The 20,639-nt window shown below is 37.7% G+C and overlaps 3 protein-coding genes across 3 annotated transcripts; 1 reads left to right on the top strand and 2 right to left on the bottom strand.

Moving 5' to 3' along the window:
- Nucleotides 1-1,310: 1,310 nt before the first annotated feature.
- LOC132907891 (endocuticle structural glycoprotein ABD-4-like) lies at nt 1,311-2,957 on the bottom strand. Its single transcript, XM_060961350.1, has 2 exons — nt 2,798-2,957; nt 1,311-2,052 (listed from the first exon to the last, which is right to left on the bottom strand). The coding sequence occupies exons 1-2, from the start codon at nt 2,906-2,908 to the stop codon at nt 1,666-1,668; spliced, it is 498 nt and encodes a 165-aa protein (XP_060817333.1). The 5' UTR covers nt 2,909-2,957; the 3' UTR covers nt 1,311-1,665.
- A 7,235-nt stretch (nt 2,958-10,192) lies between these two features.
- Nucleotides 10,193-11,894, top strand: LOC132907730 (endocuticle structural glycoprotein SgAbd-8-like). Its single transcript, XM_060961086.1, has 2 exons — nt 10,193-10,485; nt 11,189-11,894. The coding sequence occupies exons 1-2, from the start codon at nt 10,474-10,476 to the stop codon at nt 11,573-11,575; spliced, it is 399 nt and encodes a 132-aa protein (XP_060817069.1). The 5' UTR covers nt 10,193-10,473; the 3' UTR covers nt 11,576-11,894.
- A 412-nt stretch (nt 11,895-12,306) lies between these two features.
- On the bottom strand, nt 12,307-17,745 carry LOC132907734 (endocuticle structural glycoprotein SgAbd-4-like). Its single transcript, XM_060961090.1, has 2 exons — nt 16,250-17,745; nt 12,307-13,635 (listed from the first exon to the last, which is right to left on the bottom strand). Exons 1-2 carry the CDS (start codon nt 16,259-16,261, stop codon nt 13,168-13,170), a joined length of 480 nt encoding a protein of 159 aa, XP_060817073.1. The 5' UTR covers nt 16,262-17,745; the 3' UTR covers nt 12,307-13,167.
- Between the last annotated feature and the right edge of the window lie 2,894 nt (nt 17,746-20,639).

The raw sequence follows: 20,639 nt of genomic DNA on the forward strand, positions 1-20,639 counted from the left end.
AATGATATATTACCTAAATATATCGATACAAACTATCGCGATACGCTGATCCACGTATCGGCAAAACCATCGTCGGAAACGATCACCGAAAAGAATGTCAATCCGTACGTTGTTTCCATCCTGTTTTTCGCATCGTGTCGTACAGGTCAACTCCAACCGTGATCGTATTAATTATAATTCCAACGAATAACGCGCGTCACGCGAAACACGCGCGACTTTCGTGGAACTCGCCTTTTTCCCTGTGCAGCTATGCATCACTGTCGTTTTATGCGTAATGTGTGACAACTCTGAACCGATGTCGGTCAGTGGTTAATGACGTCATCAGTCTCGTACGCCGAACACGTCCGTAGGACATAGCAGCCGTATATCTCTCGCTCGGATCCCTGGTTTCCTTCGTTTTTGTTCCTCGCTCGTCGTTCGTTCCGAACGCCCAGATACGCGAACGTAATTGAGACGAACGTGCCGACAACCGTTTCGCAAATGGAGCTCGGCACGTAAAACGCATTCCGATTCTAATTTTTTGAAAGTAATAATCGATAATCGAACAATTTGGAAAATAATTATCCGCTCGACGGAACCGGAAGAACGAGATTCTCTTTGTCGATTATAAATCCGATTATTACGCGAAAATCGGTCGTGCAATAAAATTTGATCATCGCGAATGCTCCGTTGCATTCTGTTTACGCTTTTCGATCATCGTACCCCTGCAACCACATCGATTCGTCGGCTCGCGTTTGCTCGATCACCGCAACCTATGTAAACTTAATTAGTTTCGATAATCGATACGATAGAGCTGCATTTATTTGAACTCGTCGGTGAGGCAAACGAATTGTATCTTCGGTAAAGTCTATGAACTTCCACCTTCGCCAATTGCCGATTAATTTCCATCGTATTCCTCTTAATAATTTAGATAACTATTTTAATATTCGCTTCGGTGATTATTATCTAAATCTCCAGCTTTGTTTACGAACGACGTTTATATGTGACGTAAGAAGCGTTAATCAGTTCCTCGAAGAAAGATCCGACTAATCCGCACGAATAATCGAATCCATGCGTCTGAACGCAAGGATAATTTATCACCCGATTATGCAATTACGCGATATTGTTCCATGATACGGAAGCCACGCGTTATACACGTATGTCACAAAATTTGACGTACGTACGCAAACGCTGAGACTAAGTTTCTCGGTGTATTAGAAATTGCTCGACGCGCGTTTCTTCGTACATAATCGACTGGCAGTGAGATACGAGGAAACAACGATAAACGAATAAGAGAATGAGAATGATCAAGAATCACGAGTCTCGTAAGATCAGCTTGAACGTCTAAATATTTATTCCACGATACAATTGAGACCGACATATTTTACACAGATATTAGGTTGTATATCGATGCTAGTAACGATAAGTCGTACAACATCGCGATGTTTACGCTGTATCGTCTTAAAACGTAAATGTCAAGTGACTTTGCGTTACATTTGTTACACGGTTACCGCTTACGATCGTTATAACGTCGGACGAAGATTCGATGACGAAAATGGAGAAAGTAGGTGAAACGAGTCTATAAAGATACACTGCATCGGGACGAGTAGCAAAACTTTCGCACTTGACTCTTATCGTCGCGTCAATTATGTCCTATCTCTACTGTACGATCCGCGTGACGAGCGATCAGCGTGCATTGTCTTGTTCGGGGTGTGCGGCGATGTATTCCAGGGCTTTCAGAATTCCAGCTGGGATCGGATGAGGGGTAGGAAGGTGTCCACCCTGTGGCTGGAAGCCATTCTCGTCGGCGACGTAGCTCAAGGCAACAGGAACCCCGTCAGCATCCGAATAACTGTAGGATCCTTGAACGACGATCGCCGAATTCGTGTCGTTGAGTTGCTTCAGTTGACCGTGTTCCTCTACCTTGATGCCATTTCCAGTCTCGTAGTTGAAGGCGTAAGAGCCGTCTGGGTTGGGTCCATCGGCGGTGTACGCCAGGATCGAAACCGGCGTGTTGTTGTCCAGCGGCGCGGCGTACGCGGAAGCCGCGACGATGACGAGAACAGCGCAAGACTGGAAAACAGATTTTTTATTGCCATTTTATTCGACGACTTTGTGGAATAAATTTTAAGAATTTGCGAGTAAATTCGGTAAAAGTAAAGCCTTTGCGCGCGCATCGCGTAGCCTAAAGTCGCTTAATCTCGAACTTTGTAACGATAAAGTAAATCCGCTATACACAGAGAGCGAACTTGATTTTATAAACTGCCACGATATACGAACGATACATAAGCTTGCAATAAGTAACAGATAACAAGCGATTTGTAGAATTGCCAATTTATTATATTTAATTGCGAATACTCTTCTCCCGATTCCTCGGTGAAAATACGATTGCGATTTCAAGGAAAAGAGTTGTCGAGTACGCGAAACGTTTGCTCGGTGACATAACGTTATGTAGTTTATGACGTTTAAGAGATATAATAATTTGAAGAAAACGAGCGTAAAACGATGAAACGATAATAAGGAAGAACTACAAACTGTAAAGATATTATGAAAAAGGTATTCTGCCGTATATATAAAAACAAAAAAAAAAGGATATATGACACCGCAATAAGAAAGCCGATCAGAAAGCAACGAATCGTTTACGAGAGATTTACTTCGAAATTTTCACCGATCGTTCAAGTTCACGAGTCGAAAAATACGCGATAAGAAAAATGTTTGCAAGATGTTCGATACGAAGGTAATAAAATTTGTAAAACGATAACACGATTTCCGCGACAGCCTGGGTGGCCCGTGCATCTGGATATCGTGTGGAACTCACCAAAGCGTTCATGTTGATCGGAGTTGTTTTCTGGTTGTAAAGAGCTAGTCTAATGGACGCGTTTATATAGCGCTGCCGAAACCTTGCAAGGTGCCAGGACCTCTCTCTCATTGATAGATTTCTGGCCGAGGCTTAGACACCGGCAAATATTACGAAATTTTCAGACAGGGGTCTGAATAGGGGGGCGACCAGAGTGCCGACCGCAGTACAGACGCGCGATGTCTCTTCAACGCATAACACCGTGTCCCTGCGACATGTTCATGAGTCTTCCTGGAAAAAATACTTACGTTTGCGTCGGCTTGAGAACTCGCGGTTGAAGAAAGTTTCCAACCACTGTATTACGTGAGTATAATATAGATGGTTAACTTAAAAGAAAATAAAAGGAAAAAAGATTTTAAACTTTCTTGCAAGTATTTTAAAGATCAGAGGAATGTCAAATTTACGCGATATCGTTGCAACGTTACTTCGAAAACGCGATCGCGTCTGGTCGACGCAACAGCGATTAACGCGGGCAATAAAAGGGATGTGTATCATCGAAGGGGTTGATACGTGTTCGTACGATTCGCGTGGAACGTAGAGTAAGAGCGAAGTTTGGTAATCTGATCGTTAATATTATCGCAAATATCGGAACGATTATAGCGTAGTCGCAACACTTTGGTTAATATTTATCATAAATTTTTATTACGTAATGCTGTAAATAGCGCGTCGCGTTCCATTGTAACGTAGGAAGTACGTGAAAAATTCTGGAGAATTTTTGGAAATTCTATAATTATTGCTTAGAGTTTTTGTAAAAGTTCGAGAATGTTCGATCGTGCGTGCAGTTGTAAAATTGATCGGTTCGATTTGTTATAAAATTCCTATTCTTAAGGAAAAGTTCGAACGTTTTTACGTTTCGCGTAAAAGCGCTCAAACTGGATTAACACGAATAAAATTGAATTCGGAATGTTCTTTGAGCTTAATCGAAGCGTATTATGCCCGTAAATTTCATAATAAGATACTTATTCGTTGCTATTCCATTAAATAATAAAGGTGTTAAAGTCGTTATGTTTAAACGAGCTCTAAATTCGAATATTATTTTATTATTATAGTAATTCGCGGGACTTTATTCGTAAAATCATAAATCCCTTAATTTATGTTATTTCATCGATGGTGTCTATAATCATCGACGTCAATGACAGTTAATAAATTCACCGTTAATAAAGCTATTTTAACTTTATTTCGCGCGTTCTAACGGTCTTTTCTAAGTTTTAACGAGAAGTGCACGTTTCCAAAAATCGTCATGGATTAAAAGAATAAGAAACGACGATCGGATCGCGTGTCATATTTTTAAATGCCTTTTGAGGTTTGCACGTAAGGCGAATCCGTAAAAGGCTTTCCAAATATGGAATACATTTTCGATGCTTCCATTGACCCGGTGATCTCTTTGTGCGAATTTTCGTATTTCGCGTTGATTATAAATTCAGCCGTGTAACGAATCTCTGGAGCCTTGGCCGGACCACGTGAACCGAATATATAAGTTGATCCATCTTCATCGTGGCAAGGGGATCACTGTTAAATTCCTTCTTATTTAGGAAGTATCTCTGACGTCTCTCCGACCAACTGCATACATACTGACATAACGGTATTTATTTATCAAGGCATGCAGCGTTGCGTCGCTTTTTTTCTCACAAACTGTCATCAATTTTTCGCGTGTTTCTACAATTTGTTTTATCAACTCTATTTTCTGTTCGCTATACTCTGATCTGTTTAACGCTTTTCGGTCATCTATGCCACGTTTCCTATAATCCATCTCCGTTTAATAACTCTACTCGTTGACGAAATGAATCACGAAATTGTGATTGCAAACACGAAATCCAATGACATCTCGATGCTATCTTTATAAATTTGTAATCTATGTATAGTCTTACTTCTTCATAAATTTTATACCTTACCTTCGTTACGCTATATGTGTACCTTATATAGTCGTATAATCATATATTTAACAAGTAACCATTCGCAGCATAATAAAAAATGTCTGCTTATCCGTTTGTACATCGATCGTGGCAAGCGCTGTTTCTCATAATTACACAATATTACGTTATATTTATACTTCTTTCCTAGAACTGTTGCGTTTATTTTTAACCAAATCCTATATGTAAAAACTAGCAGAATGGTAAAAAGGCTGGCATAATATCATCGAGTCTAAAATTTATAGACGCGTTATCTCAAAATCAAACTTTTATTTCATTATTATTCCGCTTTCGCGTGTTTCCCGCGTCTCTTAACCACTATGTAATACTCTTTTTTCTTCTTCTTCTTCTTCTTCGTCTCAATAAAATCTTGCCTTGAACAGTTACACGCGTCCGGATACGTTTCGTGGCAGACGGTATCTCAAAATCAGAAGCCAAACGATAGAAATGAAAAATTTAACTCCCATTAAGAATTCTCGCTTATCTGCGGATTCTGATCTCCGTTCGCGATCCAACGAACCTAAACGAAAGCGTGAATCCCACTTCTCTCGCAACTACTCGTCAAACGCACAGTGACATGGTTAAATTGTTTGCTCTTCAAATTTCGCCGTTAAACAGCGAAACTTCATTTCTCTTTCGTGTTACGCCTACATGCCGCACAAATGCACGTCGTCTTATGGTTCTGTAATTCGGCAATAAATCTTCGCGCGGAGAAAAGGATAGGAGAGAGGCGAAGGATCGCGCGCAACAGATGCGAACGCCGAGATGTCCTTATAACCCACGGCTATCGGATTTCTTTTTCTAAGGTTACGCGAAAACGAAGGTTTAGCAAAAATTTGGTAATAGGTCATCCTCCTATGTTTGGTCATTCGAAATCTGGAATTTGTTCCTGCGAGGCGATTTGGTTGATAATGAACTTAGTATACGACGTTAAATCGTTTTTTTTTTTTTTTATTTTATCTATTTCGCCATGGTTACGAAGATCTATGACTTGCTCTTTTTTTTATTTTATTTCTATATCAAAGATTCGATCGCGAATGTTGCATAAAATTTACAAGCTATCTTCGCTGATTTTTACTTGATCGGTAATCAATACGCTTTGCTTTCTCGTCTCTGGAGCCGCGGTGAACGGTGGAAGCGGACACTGGGAAATATGCTTTTGAGTCATCTACCAGTTTCTGCGTATGATTATTCGCCAATCTTCGTTTTACCGTCGGTAAGATAGAAAATTAAATCTGGTTGCAAGTAACAAAGGGGTCGAGAGGAAATTAAGTCCACGATCTCTTCAAAATTTTAGATATTTTTAGCTTCCGTTAGAGAAAAGAAAGGCTTCGGTATTTTTAGGATTAGAAAAAACTGAAGCTTCTTAAGTCAATCGAAACTTGTGCTTTTTCGTTAATTTTTGTTAATTTTAATCCATTTAAATATGTTTTTTTTATTGTTTATTATATTAGAAATCCAGCATCGTCCTTCTGTTTCGATACAATCGTCTCATTGTTTTTTCCCATAACGGTATTTACGTATGAATTCTATTAGTTGTATTGATTTTTTCGACACAATTATTAAAAGAAGTTAATTGGAAAGAAAAGAGTTAATTTCGTTAATTCGTGATAATTATCTAAATTCTCGACTACTTTTGCAACGATATTCAGTTATTAAAATAGCTTATTCCCTTCATCGTAAAACAGATAAAACGATTCTGTAACATCTAGAAAAATTCCACATAGGGAAAAACAGCCTGCTCGTTGAGAACACGAACGTTTTAAATCTGACATCTTGATATTCAGCTTCTGCTTTTTCCTAGGATTTTAATTAATGATTCGTGAAACACCTGGTTTATTGCCGTTATTATTTCGAAAAAAAGAGAAAAAAACAAGGAATTCGTTTCTGTCAAATCTTATTCCGATACCGATGATTCCTAAGGCTTTTAAATGTTCTTCGTTTTCGTATTATCGTGGTAACGATAATAAGCATGCTATAAATTACCTTGATACGAGAACGAAGTTGCCAGAACCTAGCTTTTAAGGAAAAAGTGAATGGATCCCAATTCATATTCCTGTCATCCCCCAACATGTTATAAACCACTTAACGAGAAACCTTCGTGAGAATTCCACCTACGACCCTGACTTTCTTCCAGCTAAAACCTGCACGGCCTATAATTTCACCTATATACGCGATTCGACGCGTTAAATAATCGTCACTGAACTTAACAAAATTACAAATAAATGTACCATCAAATCGTTCTATTAAGGTGCGATAAAGATTCGAAACTCTTTCGAATACCTTTGAAACGGATTTTAAGAATTTTTAGACAAATTTTAATCGTAACAACAATTACAAATAAGTCGATAGAGATGTATGTATGATCATCCCTGTAAAGTAGAACAACGAATGTCTGTTAGAAATTTTTTTTTTCTTTTTTTACCGACACACACTATTATACAAAATCGGATAATTTTGTATATTGCCGGGATAACATAGTCACGGATACAAAGTACCGACCCATTTACAAATTACTATATTTTGTCCGTTTCTTAATTGACTGCAAGTATGCAAATACCGATGCCGATACAACGGTAAAACACCGTTTTTATTGCGGTAGAAAATGCAAAGTACCGACATTCGAATCGTATATTTGAACTTTGTCCGTTTTCTATGTATATTCGTGATGCATACGTACTATCCGTTTCGCTATCCTTGAAGCTGACATAATCTGGCGATCATACATAAATTTGACATCAGAATTTATCAGACTAAATTTGATTAGCATGGACAAAACTTTATTTCAATCTCAAGATTGTCTCTCTTGGCACGACGGAACATCCCACGAACGCGTATCTCGACAACCCGAATCGTTTCTTTCTTCGGAAAACAGTTCGATTTCTTGTTGCACGGTCGCAGCTATAATTTTTGTATCTACATTGTACGGGTACGATTGGAAGAAAGGACGGTGATTTCGGGTGCCGGTTATATCACGTACGTTTTCAGAATTAAGCGTACGAGTGAAAATTGATAAGAGAATCGGGAAAGACAATTTCTCATGGTCGTTAAGTCGTAATAAAGGCGGAGGTCTCGTTGGACGAAGGTGGATCCACGGAACGGAGGTGATAAATTATCATAACTCGTCGTATGCGGCTCCTTAATCGTTGGCTATGTAACTTTCGTTGAACCAACTAAAGGGAGTTCGGCTCGTTCACCTTGTGAAAGTAAGAACATCGTGTAGTATTTAGGTTAGCGAGATGAGCTGCTCGGTACGAATTACGACGTCTTCTTCGTCTTTCATTGCGTGCAAGTCGAACGGGACCTACTTGGAGCACGTAAGGCCGGAAAGAATAAAAGCGCGAACAGGGAGGGCCGAAGGCGTTTTAATTATCGTGCCTCGTAAATTGTCTCGACGACGATGAGCGTATTTATTAGTAATCGAGCAACGTGTACCGGACACGCATATAACTGGCTGTTTTAATAATTCTGTAATTTGTCTCGTATAATTCATTCTGTCATTCTTGTTTCTTCGTTTCTCGTCCTTCGTTCTTTCTCCTTCTCGTAATTGTACGTTTGTTAAATACATAACAAGTGAAATTACTTTCACCACGTTGTACTCTTCGCTGCTGTTATTAATCGGGATAATTGATAACCGAGCGCGACGAGCGAACGATGTTTCAATACGACTGTTTCGCGATACGATGCTATCTTGAAACATCTGGAATCTTATCGGCTCGGAATTGAATCGCGTGTCGAGATCTATAATTTCAATTTATTAAAAGTTTTAATTAATCATTCGAGTCATCCAGTCGCTCGCGTATATCTCCACGAAGATCCAAAGATATATTTGGATCGAGAAACGTTGTTGCGTCCCTGCAAAGATGGGATCGCTTAATTACGCGCCACTTAATTATTATTCCAACACGGCGTGAATCGAACGATTTAAAACTATCAAATTTTTAGCTGCAGCAGAGAAATACAACTAAAGATAACGTTGTAACGATCGTTCAGCAGAACCGAGATTTATTCGTTACGATATCGATTCATTCGGTTCCCCTTAATCGTTAAATTTTACAAGAGATCACACTTTGAATCGCATTTCGAAACATCGATGAATGCAAAAAAATTCTTTGCATATGCCCGTGTATCGTGATCGCTGCGTACAATTTTTAACGAATTGAGAGATAACAGGTTCATCGCGTTTTCACACGTACGTATAAATTTACAATTTAACACGTTCAACCGTTTAACGTACATCATCATTCTCTTGTTACTTGCTTCCAGTAGCATGCGAACAATTACGATAATCGTAGAATAATTATGCCACCGATACCGCCGTATACGATTTCCATAAATGCACTTAAACCGATCGTTTGATAAACGATACACGTAGGTTGATATAATATACCTATTCACTCGTCGAGCAATAAAGTTATACCATTTTACATACAAATTTCTTAAAAAGATACTTGCGATTTAAACGGTTATTTCTTCGGTATAAGAAAGTCGTCAAATATCCCTATCTTATTACGTTGAAATAAAATGTCGTTTCACCGGAGCTTGAATTTCACGAGTTAACGTATCGTCCATCAAATTTCATCCTATCGTCGATCTTCCAGCAAAGAAGTGAGAAATTTTCTATAACACGCGACCAGGAAACGTTTTATAATAACATTTTCTTTTAATCGTCGGCACGAATAATCGACATATCCGCACGAATTTAAATTCTTATCGAGACAACCGACAGGGTGCAACGTATCGAAACGAAGAAACGTTAGTTTCGATAGAAAATAAATGCAATCACATTTATCAATAGTAATTTACGTTCGGATTCCAAATAGTCCAATTTATCGATTATTTCGGTAAAACTTTAGAGTATAAAATTTACATAAATCGAAGCACGAAGATCGTTGTACCGAAAGACGTAACAAACTTTATGTTACGGAAAACAGGAACGTTCTTTTCCGTAACCGTATGTACAGGCGATCAAGACGCATGAAATTTATGCGTTGCAAGTATCACGAATTTTGCAGTTTACTTCGACCAATTTCGGAATTAAAGGTTCCGCGTGTTACAAATTCGCCCTACAGCCTTAAAATATCGAAATACCGCGCTTGTAGATCCGTTATATAACGTTACGCAAGTACGCAAATGTGCCGAAATCTACACTGCAGTATTATATATATTTCGTCATAAACGAAGATGCATTCTGAGATATTTATGAGATCAAATCGATTTATTTTTATCGATCGATGATACGTAACAACGACTTGTCTCGAGCACTTTTAACGAAATTTCGTCGTCCGATACGAAATTTCGCTGGAATAAAAACAAATTTCATTGAGAATATATCGTGTCTTCGCATTACACGTGTCTTCCTAAAAAGATATCGAGTTATTTGTCATCGGCTATTCTGCATATTCTAAGCAGGGCATTCAGAAAATGCGAAAGATATAGGCCTACCTTACAACTTCGACTTTCGGATCAGCCAACCGTTTTATCGTCCTCGGGCCACGTGTCTGGATCATCCGCAAAATTTGAAGGTGTCCTGTTCACAGAGTGGGAGAAAAAGGGATGGAGGGGGATTAAATAAGGCACCGGCTTGCCAGAAATTCACCGAATGTTCAGCTGATGGATATATAAAGGGATCCTGTGCCCCATGTTACGAGTCAGTGTAGTTTCATCCTTGTGGAAGAACCAGAATTTCTCTTTCGAGACTAAAAACAAAAAGTCCGAGGTATCATCATGAACCAGTTGGTGAGTTCAGTAACAGTGCCGGTGCATGGTGTTCGGTTTCATTTTAACGGGTGGTCGGTAGATATGAAATTTTAAGATTCGATGTTATATCATAACGCGTGGTACGCTGCCATTGCGTAATTACACGATCTGAGATGACCGGTGTGTCCGGGAATATTCAGAATATCCGTATGAAAATTTCCGAGAAGTAATAAGCATATAGAGTACCGCTTATTTCTAAAATTTCTTGCTCCGACATAGTGTTACTGCCTTTATAAGTGGGATACTAAAGTATATATTTTGTTACTCTTTTTCGTATTCAAATTCACCAGTTACGAAGAAAATTGAGATCATCGTTCGTTCGTTACACGACTATATATTTTGTGAATTTCTGAAAATTTTCTACGCTCTCTATATTTAGAATTAGTCACTTTCTATCGCAGATCGCGCGTTTAGATCGAGCGAGCGAACGCTCGTTCTTCTCTCTCGGTAAAATTAAGAAACGAGCATGTTATCATCGCTTGGCGATTGTTCGCCGAATCATCCGCTTAGGTTCGTCGTGATGTCTTTCGGTGCAATTGAATTTACGATCAATTTCCTCGATCACCCACTGCTTTCCTCTAAACGCTCCTTTGCAACGCGAATCCATCGTAATCCATCGTAAGCCTCTGACTTGTTTAGAAGTAAAATATTGGATTATTTAAAGAAAATGCGTACGTTTCAGACGATCGTGTTATGCGCCTTCGTTTCCGTGGCAGCCGCCGTTCCTCTGGGTGTGTACTCTTCTACCACGCCGATTCCCATTCTGAGGCAAAGCGCGGACGGTCCGAATCCAGACGGAAGCTACAGCTACAGTTACGAGACGGCGAATGGTATCCAGGCACAAGAGATCGGCTACCTCAACTACCCAGGCACCCAGGCTGAGACTCGCGAAGCTCAGGGCAGTTACAGCTACACCGCGCCAAACGGTGAAATTATCCAAGTGTCCTACGTGGCTAACGAGAACGGATTCCAACCCCAGGGTAGTCATATCCCGACCATTCCACCCGCCATTCTCAAAGCACTCGAATACATTGCCGTCCATCGGGAGGAGCACATCGGTGCTCAATGAAAGGAGACAAACGTGGATCCGTATACGACAAGAAGATCGGTCTTCGAGCCCCTCGACGTTTATATCTGAACCAAAGTCGAGGATGTACGAAATGGAAACGTTGTTCTTTATTCGGCACGACTCTCTATCGTTTTAACGACATTTTGAATAGAAATTCGTTTACGAATTTTCGCATTCGCAGTTTCCAGGTTCGATTCCCACGTTAGCTTCGTATTTGTGCATACTGTTTACGATTCAGTTTTTTTGTATTTTAAATAAGGAGATTGTAAGAGAACGTTAAGGAGGATTACTGTAAATAAATTGTACATTGATACCTTTATCTTTGTTGTTTTAGCGATCCAAGAGAATATTTTACAGTATCGCTCAGATACCTTGTTTATTATTTATTAGTATTTAGCGTTATTTTAATCGTAATTTGGTCCGTTGCCTCTCGATATTATTTCGATTCACCGTTATTTCTTAGAAAATAGTAAAACCAAGAAATAGAAATCAAAGACGTTTCGAGTGAAGCAATAGAACGTAATTAATCTTCCGTGTAACTTTCCCTTCCCGTGACACTAACGATATTTTCAAGATGCTTGAATTTAATTAATTGATTTTTGAGACCCGATTTCCCTTTTCGTCTTCCTTTCCTTCGCTTAAATAACTTCACAAGCAAAATCACATCGAGAAGGACCATGGACGGGCAATATCAAGTATCTAAAATATCTTCTTAAAATGACAATTTCCAATTCTATATGAAATTATTTCGTTTAATCGATAGTCTGATACATGTTTCGTATTCGAATTATTTTATAAGCCTTATAAATCTTACAATGTAAGGAACATAATACTGATTTACGATTAAATAATATCAGCAGATTTTCAAGATCGAAAGCTCGTAGAAGTATTATAAACCTTTTAAGAAATATTCCTATCGATAAGCAGGTTTCGCGAGAAAATTAAAAATTAAAATCTAAACTTTCGTCGATATTCCCTCTTTTTAATTACAAAATATGCGCGACTAAGCATCACAGAAATAGCGATTCCCTCAAATTCCGTCCAAGTTATGCAACGCGTGTTGCGAGTTTAAGTATAAAGTTGCACGTGTTTATTCAATTGCAGCCATCGCCTCTTTGCGCTCTATGTCGATAAATTATTTTCTAGGTAACGCGTAAAAGCGCTTCTGTGGAGCGTGCAAGCGTTCGATTCTGTGCGTGTTTGCGATACGAATAGAGAAGCGAAATTTTTTCCAGAAGCTAATAAACATCGTTCGACAAGGAAAGTAGAACGATCAAACGGCGTTAGGAAAATCATTAACGTACGAAGAAAAAGACGAATACATGGAAAAATCGACAATAGATTTTTAGAAAACATACAGACAATTTTCACGGTAGTAATTTCCTATGTTTATTCGTGAGACCGTAATACGTCGATGGTTAAACAAAGTTGTCGAATAAAAGCGTTTGGAAGCGTTTTGGAATCGAAGATGAACGATCGTCGATGAAACGAGTTAATTCGTGACAAACGAGTTTTCTACGAAAATACGAAGTTTATTTTGTACATTATAAAAACTAACATGCGATCTATTCTAACGTTCGTATCACGATCAATCAGTTTCGCTGATTCGTCCTTAACGGTTTATATAGTCGATTAGTGTTGGCTGCTGGAACGGCGTTTTGTTGACTCGGCGAGTCTTTGGCGAGTTCCTCGGGTTCCGGAGTCGAGGGTTGTTTCGCGATCCAATCAAGAGCTCTCTGTATGGCTGGCGGTATTGGTGGCGGTGTTGGCACGTGAGTACCTGCTACTTGCGTACCAAATTCGTCGGCGGTCCAGCTAATTGCTATCGGAGTACCATCTGGAGCATTATACTGTACGGATCCTTGAATCAGCTGAGTTTCAGACGGCGTGCCGGCGTACTTTCGGCTTCCGGTCTCTGTTTGCACAATACCGCCTTCGGTCTCGTAAGTGAACGAATAGTGGCCACGATTGTCACCAAGGTTCCGGTTTTCGCTGACGATCTTTTCCGGTTGCCGGAAATATTCCTGGCAGTGAGCCACCGCGATAAGCGTAAGGAAGACCTGAAAAGCGAAGGTACAATTAGAATCGCCTTAAGAAACGGTCGAATGTGAGAAACAGGACTAAACCATACCAGAGTGCCCTAAACGAAGACAGATAAATATTTGACGCTACATATGGACTTTGAATTGACACAGAAAGCGCAAATTATTCCAAAAATTCAAAGGGTCAAAATTTAGTATGGAAAACAAATCATAAAAGTTTAGAAAATAAAGCTAAGCTAATAAAGCAAAGAGCTATATAGCCAAACTCGAGGCCTATTTGAGCTAGTTATCCTACGCTGCGTGGTTCGTTAGAAAGGAAGAAATAAGAGAAGACCTAAACGTCGTCACACTAAGGTAACCGGCAATCGCAAGGAAAGAGATGGGAACGCGCATTAACCTGTCGGTCAATAATATATACGATCGATATATCCCGCGTGAAGTATTCGGTTAAAAGAAGACTTAACAAACAAGTAAATATCTGCAAACGATTCAGATCGACTGATCTTAACGATAATGACGTTGTCTCGAAAGAAACGCTGTCTATTTTGCCACGTTTAAAGCGATTTGCCCAATGTCCATTGACAAAATTGTAAAACATATTTATAAGAAAATATTCAAAATTACGAGGTTGAAATACATTTTTAGAACGATGCTGCTTTTCTTTTAAAACTTGTAGAAAAGAACAAATTTTGTCAATTGAATTACTACTTTCTAATTAATTATCGTACCAATTATAATATCAATTATTAGCAAATTCTCTGTTTCTTCAAAATTCAAATCATTAAATCCGTTTATCGGGAAGATGCTTCTCCTTTTACTTTGACATCAATTCACAAAGTTGATTAAAATTCTCTTTCTTCGTCGCACACTCGTCAAATCATTTTACTAATGTTCGGTTAGTCGAAAAACACGCTTGACGTTCTTAATGTTCGCTTTCAGGATGCCAATGCTATTCTGATAGCAGCTGTTTATTCAAGTAGATAATCAATAGCAAAATTATAGAGAGTTATCGTTAGCACGAACGCATCGATGTTTGATGTAGGCAAGCTGCATTATACACAACGATTGCCTAAGAAAGCTCGGTAAGATCGCAATGGTTGTATGTATTATCCATATGCGTCAAACGTATTGAAAAATCGTTAAATTTTTAATCGGCAAAAATTTTTACTTAAAATCTTAATATATCGATTCTTGTTTGAAATATCGTATGATACTGTAATGTTAAATAGAACCGAGCCACTCGCTTCACTGTCTTCCTACTCTATTTTTTCTCGTTTACATTTTTACATCTTCCTTTGTTTGTACGTATTCGTTTGTCTTTGTCAGTCGTTCTTCATATCCGATTCTTAGTGATCTAACTAAAGCGTAACTATGGAACGTTAAGAAATAAAAGTCGATACAGCTATGCTTTAATCTTCGTTACGTCTGTCCTGTAAATCCATTGAAATGCCTTTCCCCGTGAAAGGTCAGGGCAAGACGAATGTGTTAGTAGGTAGGTCAGAATAGTCATTACGATTGTAAGCAGTAAAAGGGACGAAGGAAATCTGGCTCTAATGTCGTTATCCACAAAAAACTGTTCAACCTAATTCAATCAATATCTATAGTTTCTTTCGAATATTTTCTTTCTCAAATATTGTTTTTCGAACATTTCATCAATCACCGTTGCGTACTTATAGTCATATTGATTTCATCGTGCAAACTGGAAGAAAATTTGTTAGAAGAAAGATGCGGTAATATACAAAATTTATATTCATTACGTCACTTACGTCGTATAATACATAATTTAAGTTAAAGCATCGAGTAATTTTATAATTAATCGAGTAATTTGAATAAATATTTATGTCTATAAATTTTTGTAGAAAATGATAGAGAAAGTAGCACAGAAAAAGGAAAGTACGACCACTTTTTCAACAAGGAACATAAATTAACTATATAAATTTTAATATTTATATATTATCTCCTGATATGTACAATTTTGAATCAGAAAGCGTTATATATTCTCCGTGTAGGTTTTAATATTACTAAAATTCTATTTATTTTCTCAATAAAATTCTCATTTTTCAATATTTTCTGTAATTTCTTACACCAATTATCAAAAACTAACGAAGAAAATTGGTCGACGTTTAACGACTGTATTTAAAACGCTATTCGCGTAGATTTCGTAGAAAGATCTAGACATTGTTACGTACATTATATTAATAAAAGAAATAATTAAATAATAATCCTGAAAACTGTGCAAAGTTTTCTAATAGAATTGTATGTCACGTAAATCATACTGTAAATCATACTGGACGTTCAAGGAGCGAGGAAAATTTCTATCGATTGTCACGAATTGTAAAAACAATTTTAGGACATGCTCGATTCACGTTGAATATCACGTTTAAAATTGGGCGCTTAATAAAACACTTAAACAAATGATTCGATATCACTGACCTCGTCGCGTTAAATATTAATTACCTTTTGAAATTTCGATCTCAAATTGTCAGGATTCACCATTCGCGAAGGAGACAAAGGCGCGAGGTTTAAGAACGACTTCAACCCTGGTTTGAATCACGAAACAGTAAATGAAAGAGGAAGTTGAACACGGCGTAGGATAGGACAAGAGTGGCGCAAGGCGAAAGAAGATACTTACCAAAGAACGCATGTTGCCGAAATGACGCGACGGGACACGTGCCTGTGCAACAGCACAACGCTCTCTCGAGAAAGTGCGATGTTACGATGCGTGTGAACGATGGAGATAAGTCTGCGTCAGATAAAAAGGCAACGTCACATATAGAGCGTCGATGTTCTCCCGATGGTTGCCGGCGTGAAGTTCGTGAGCAACTCTTGGACTGTTGGGGGCACAGCCGACCTTTATACCGGCGAGTCTACACAAGCCAGTTGCCAGCCTTTACATAACCCGAGAAAGTTTATTTCGGGATATCCACGTCTCGCTCTAGAGCACTTCTAACAGCGAACGATCCACACCCCCGTAGAAATAAAAAAAAAGAAAAAGAAAAAGGAGCAGAGACGATCGGTCCTTCGATCGTACCTGCGCGCGGCTTTTTAACGCGATTTCACCGGCCACTGTACTCGCGGCACCACGGTCATCCGTGACTTTTCCCGTCTCAATCCAATACCAGGAGAACTTGCGTAATCTCTCACTTGCGTAATTATCGCGAGTATTCTGGTATCCTCTCCTTTTTCCTTCCCGCCAACCCGAACAATGCACCGGAAGATAAAATGATTATGGTTTATTTCTTTGTACCCGAAATGAAGCTGACACCGATTTTGCAGATCCGCTCTTGGTCCGTTCCCGTATATGCGTCATTCGAGAGACGAAACTTTCCGGTAAACGTCGGTTCGATAAACGACGAAGATTTATGTAATTTCAATGTGATCGAGACAGCCATCGCAACCAGATAATGGTAAAGTGTTGATATTTGTGGTTATTTAATCGGTGACCCGACTAGTGGAAAAAAAGGTAAAGAAAGCTTTCTACTACTTTTATCCACGCTACCTTTTTAGTACCGTACTTATATTCTATGTAAATACTTTGCAAGCATCGTCAGACGCTTAATAAGACTTTATGAATAAATTCATGAAATATTTCGGATTATCGATAAAGATGAAAACAAAATGCGCTCAAAAAAGCTTGATATATGTTCGTGTGGGCTTTAATGTCAAATGCAAACGAACCTTTATATCGTAGCTTGAAAACATCTTAACTCACAATCTCATGGTATTGTAGTTACAATCTAGCGTGCATCGTGAACGACACGATAAATAAATTTCTCATCTTGGTTAATACCGCGCGTCGCCATCGTTAAATTCTTTCAACGTGATTTATATGTATTGCGTTATATTACAATATCAGGATCCTGAGGAGTATCAGATTATATTAAAAAGACCGACAACGTATTTGAAAAAACGATGATAATTCGATACGCCATGTTCTGAGTAAAAAATTCAAAGACAATTACATTCCATTGGAATTATTATCGTGCTTGTCTTTACATAGCAAAGATTCAATTGCAAGGTAGTAGCAGAACGAATTGAGATTTCTTCATCGGATCTCATTTTCATAGCTTTATCTGATTCACAATTCCGAATAAGAAGTTTATGTATCATAGAGTTAATCGTTTTACACGATGATCGCTAAACTAAAAATTGCTTACCTTTTTTTTCTTTTTGTTTTTTTTTTTTTTTTTTTGAAGAAGCAGAATGGAACACACAAATCCTGATTGTTAAAAGTTTGAAAATAATTTCCAAAGATAAATATAATAAGCACGGTAGGAAAACACGATAAAGATGTTGGAAGCTGTTGTTTGTTGAGAGTTGTTCAAATTAGTTCGACGCAATAATATTTCTTTTTGCGAAACACACACGACTAGGATCGTTTTGTCTTCGTTAGAAACTAGAATCTGCAGAAAACGAAACTGTTTACTCGGTCGTAAAATACGCTGAGCTCACATTATTGAGTTACAAGTAAGCAAGAAATGTTACGTTCGGCTGTACCTGTTATTTATCAGGAGGATAATGACATCGACTCGACGTCTCGAATGCCCGTTACTTGCACTTCTGTGGGAATTGAACTCTACGAATACAAGTCCTTGGCACAGTGATCCTAACGGCGTGCTACGTGCGACAACCAGCGTACATATAATTGCATTAACCGCTTCCTAATATATGCAAGTCAATATTTATCTTTGCGAATGGAAGATCTTAGACGAAAGACGAAAGATCGTTGTACGTTTTTAATAAAAAGAAATGAAAACGATTTCTAAAAGTAATGAACATTTACAAACTCGTTCTCATTCCTCTTGAATCTTGTTTTAATAACGATTTCATATTTATTTATGCGTTTCGTTATTGGTTCACTAAAATCTGCATACCAGGAACTGCAAGGAAATTTGTAAGAAGAGGTTCGCGGAAGATACTTTCGTCAATACATTTCGACAATGTAAAACACACTGTTGGGAGGACAGGTTTTGCATTTAAAAATGGAACAATAAAATCACCATCTTCCACAGGGAAGATACGGAGATCAATATTACAGTTATAGCAAACATTTGTCAAGATATATATATATATATATATATGTGTGTGTAATGTAACTTACGATTCGAGAAAATTGGTATTTAAAAACAAATATTACTATTTACTGTAAGAAAAAGGTAGGAATGGGTAGTAGTATTGTAGTATGATATACGTTAGTAGTATACATTAACCGGTGATGTCCAGCTCGACAAGCTGTTGATACTTCTTTAGTTTTTACGAGCAAACCAACTTTACGTTATTGATATTGTTGATCCTACTACATTTCACATCATATCAAACGTTGTTGCAGTCATAAAAGTTGCAGTTAACTAATCACAAATTCTCTTTCTGATTGACAACTATAGATAGATATGAAGCGATAGACATGAAGTTCGTACATATGTGTGTGTATATACATATACCTTGTAATGAATGTCTCTAGACATATACGTACATAAAATTATCGAACGAAATATTAGATGACTTTACAAGAATATTTGTGTATATGTATAGATTTTCTGATATATATATAGGATTACTAAAGTTTATAAAATTTCGAAATAAACTTTACATTTCAACCTTGTTATTTTACGAACTACGTAAATAACGTAGAACAGTAAATTAAGAAATACTTTATGTTCGTTTCTTGATCAGACACTGTAAGTTGAAGTTAACGTGGTAAATTGACGTCAAACGTTTGAAACCTTTTACTTGTTATTATACATTATATCGTGCCGGTACATTGATTTGTTGATTTAGTACGACACGAACTACATCATTTAACTTGTACCTGACATTTTAACTTTCTACATTATAGTACTACTGTACATCCTTACCTGGTGCGCTTAATCGTGATATTCGTGGTGAAGCAAAATTGCGAAACAGGAACGTACTGAAATAAATTATTAGATAATCTTTCGAATAATAAGATTTATTATATTTTATTGTTTAATTCTATTATTCAATGTTATTGATCCACTTTAATAGTAACCCATGTTTGACTTGTCTCACTGATTCCATTGCTGTACGAACGACACTGCAGTAGAATGGGTTGTCTATCTACAGGCAGTGGCACTGCTCGATTAATAACGATTGGTGTCTTTTTTCTATTATGGATAAAATTTATACTTTACAGAACAAAATTATACCTAATAGAAATATTTATTACCTTTGTTTGTTAAATATTCGTGCATCAATGTTTCCTTGTTAAAAAATCCTTTCACAGCGACATATTAAAATTACATTACGTATCATGAAATAAATAACAGTAATATTCCTTAAGAATAACACGTAATATTTTCTGTATTGTTAAAAATATTATGTAAATTAATTTTTTTTTAATTAATATATAACGAGTTTCCTAATTTATTATCAAATCATTATAGAAAAACGATAAAAATTAAAATAAATATACTTAATTAGATAATTCCTATCGCATAAAAATTATCTTTTCCAGATGACTGATTAAAACCAAATTTGCAGTCGAATTTTATAAATTCGTTTAGGTTTGAAAAAATATTCGCACACGAACGTATTTTCTAAAACATTGAATTATCAGATTGCTGTTCGATCTTAACTTTCACCGAGACAAAAATTTTGAAAGACTTTTTTTTCGTTATCTATCTCTTCTATTTACATTCACTCGAGTCATTCTCATCCCCGTCGCGATTACCACGAGAGAACCCTCTTCTAATTAAGTTACCGAATAGTATTCGTAAAATACCGCTTTATCTTCCATCGCTCGCCTTTGCAAACCGACTTTCTTCCCATCCGTTGCACTTTGAAAGACCCATCGATCGCATCAACTAACGGCAAGGATCGCGTAGAGCGTCGATCGATTCAGCTACTAGAAAATTGTAGTGAAGTTAGATCGCTATGTAGTGGGAGTGTTAGCCTGACGAAAACTCACGAACGATTCCGACAGAGGTGCGTCAGGTCCGAGTCCCAACTTTCGTATCACTAGTACTCGTAATGTCCACAAGAAGGCACTGTCAATTGAAAAC

This window comes from Bombus pascuorum, chromosome 6 (genome assembly GCF_905332965.1).
Source record: "Bombus pascuorum chromosome 6, iyBomPasc1.1, whole genome shotgun sequence".
Classification (NCBI taxonomy): Eukaryota; Metazoa; Arthropoda; class Insecta; order Hymenoptera; family Apidae; genus Bombus; species Bombus pascuorum.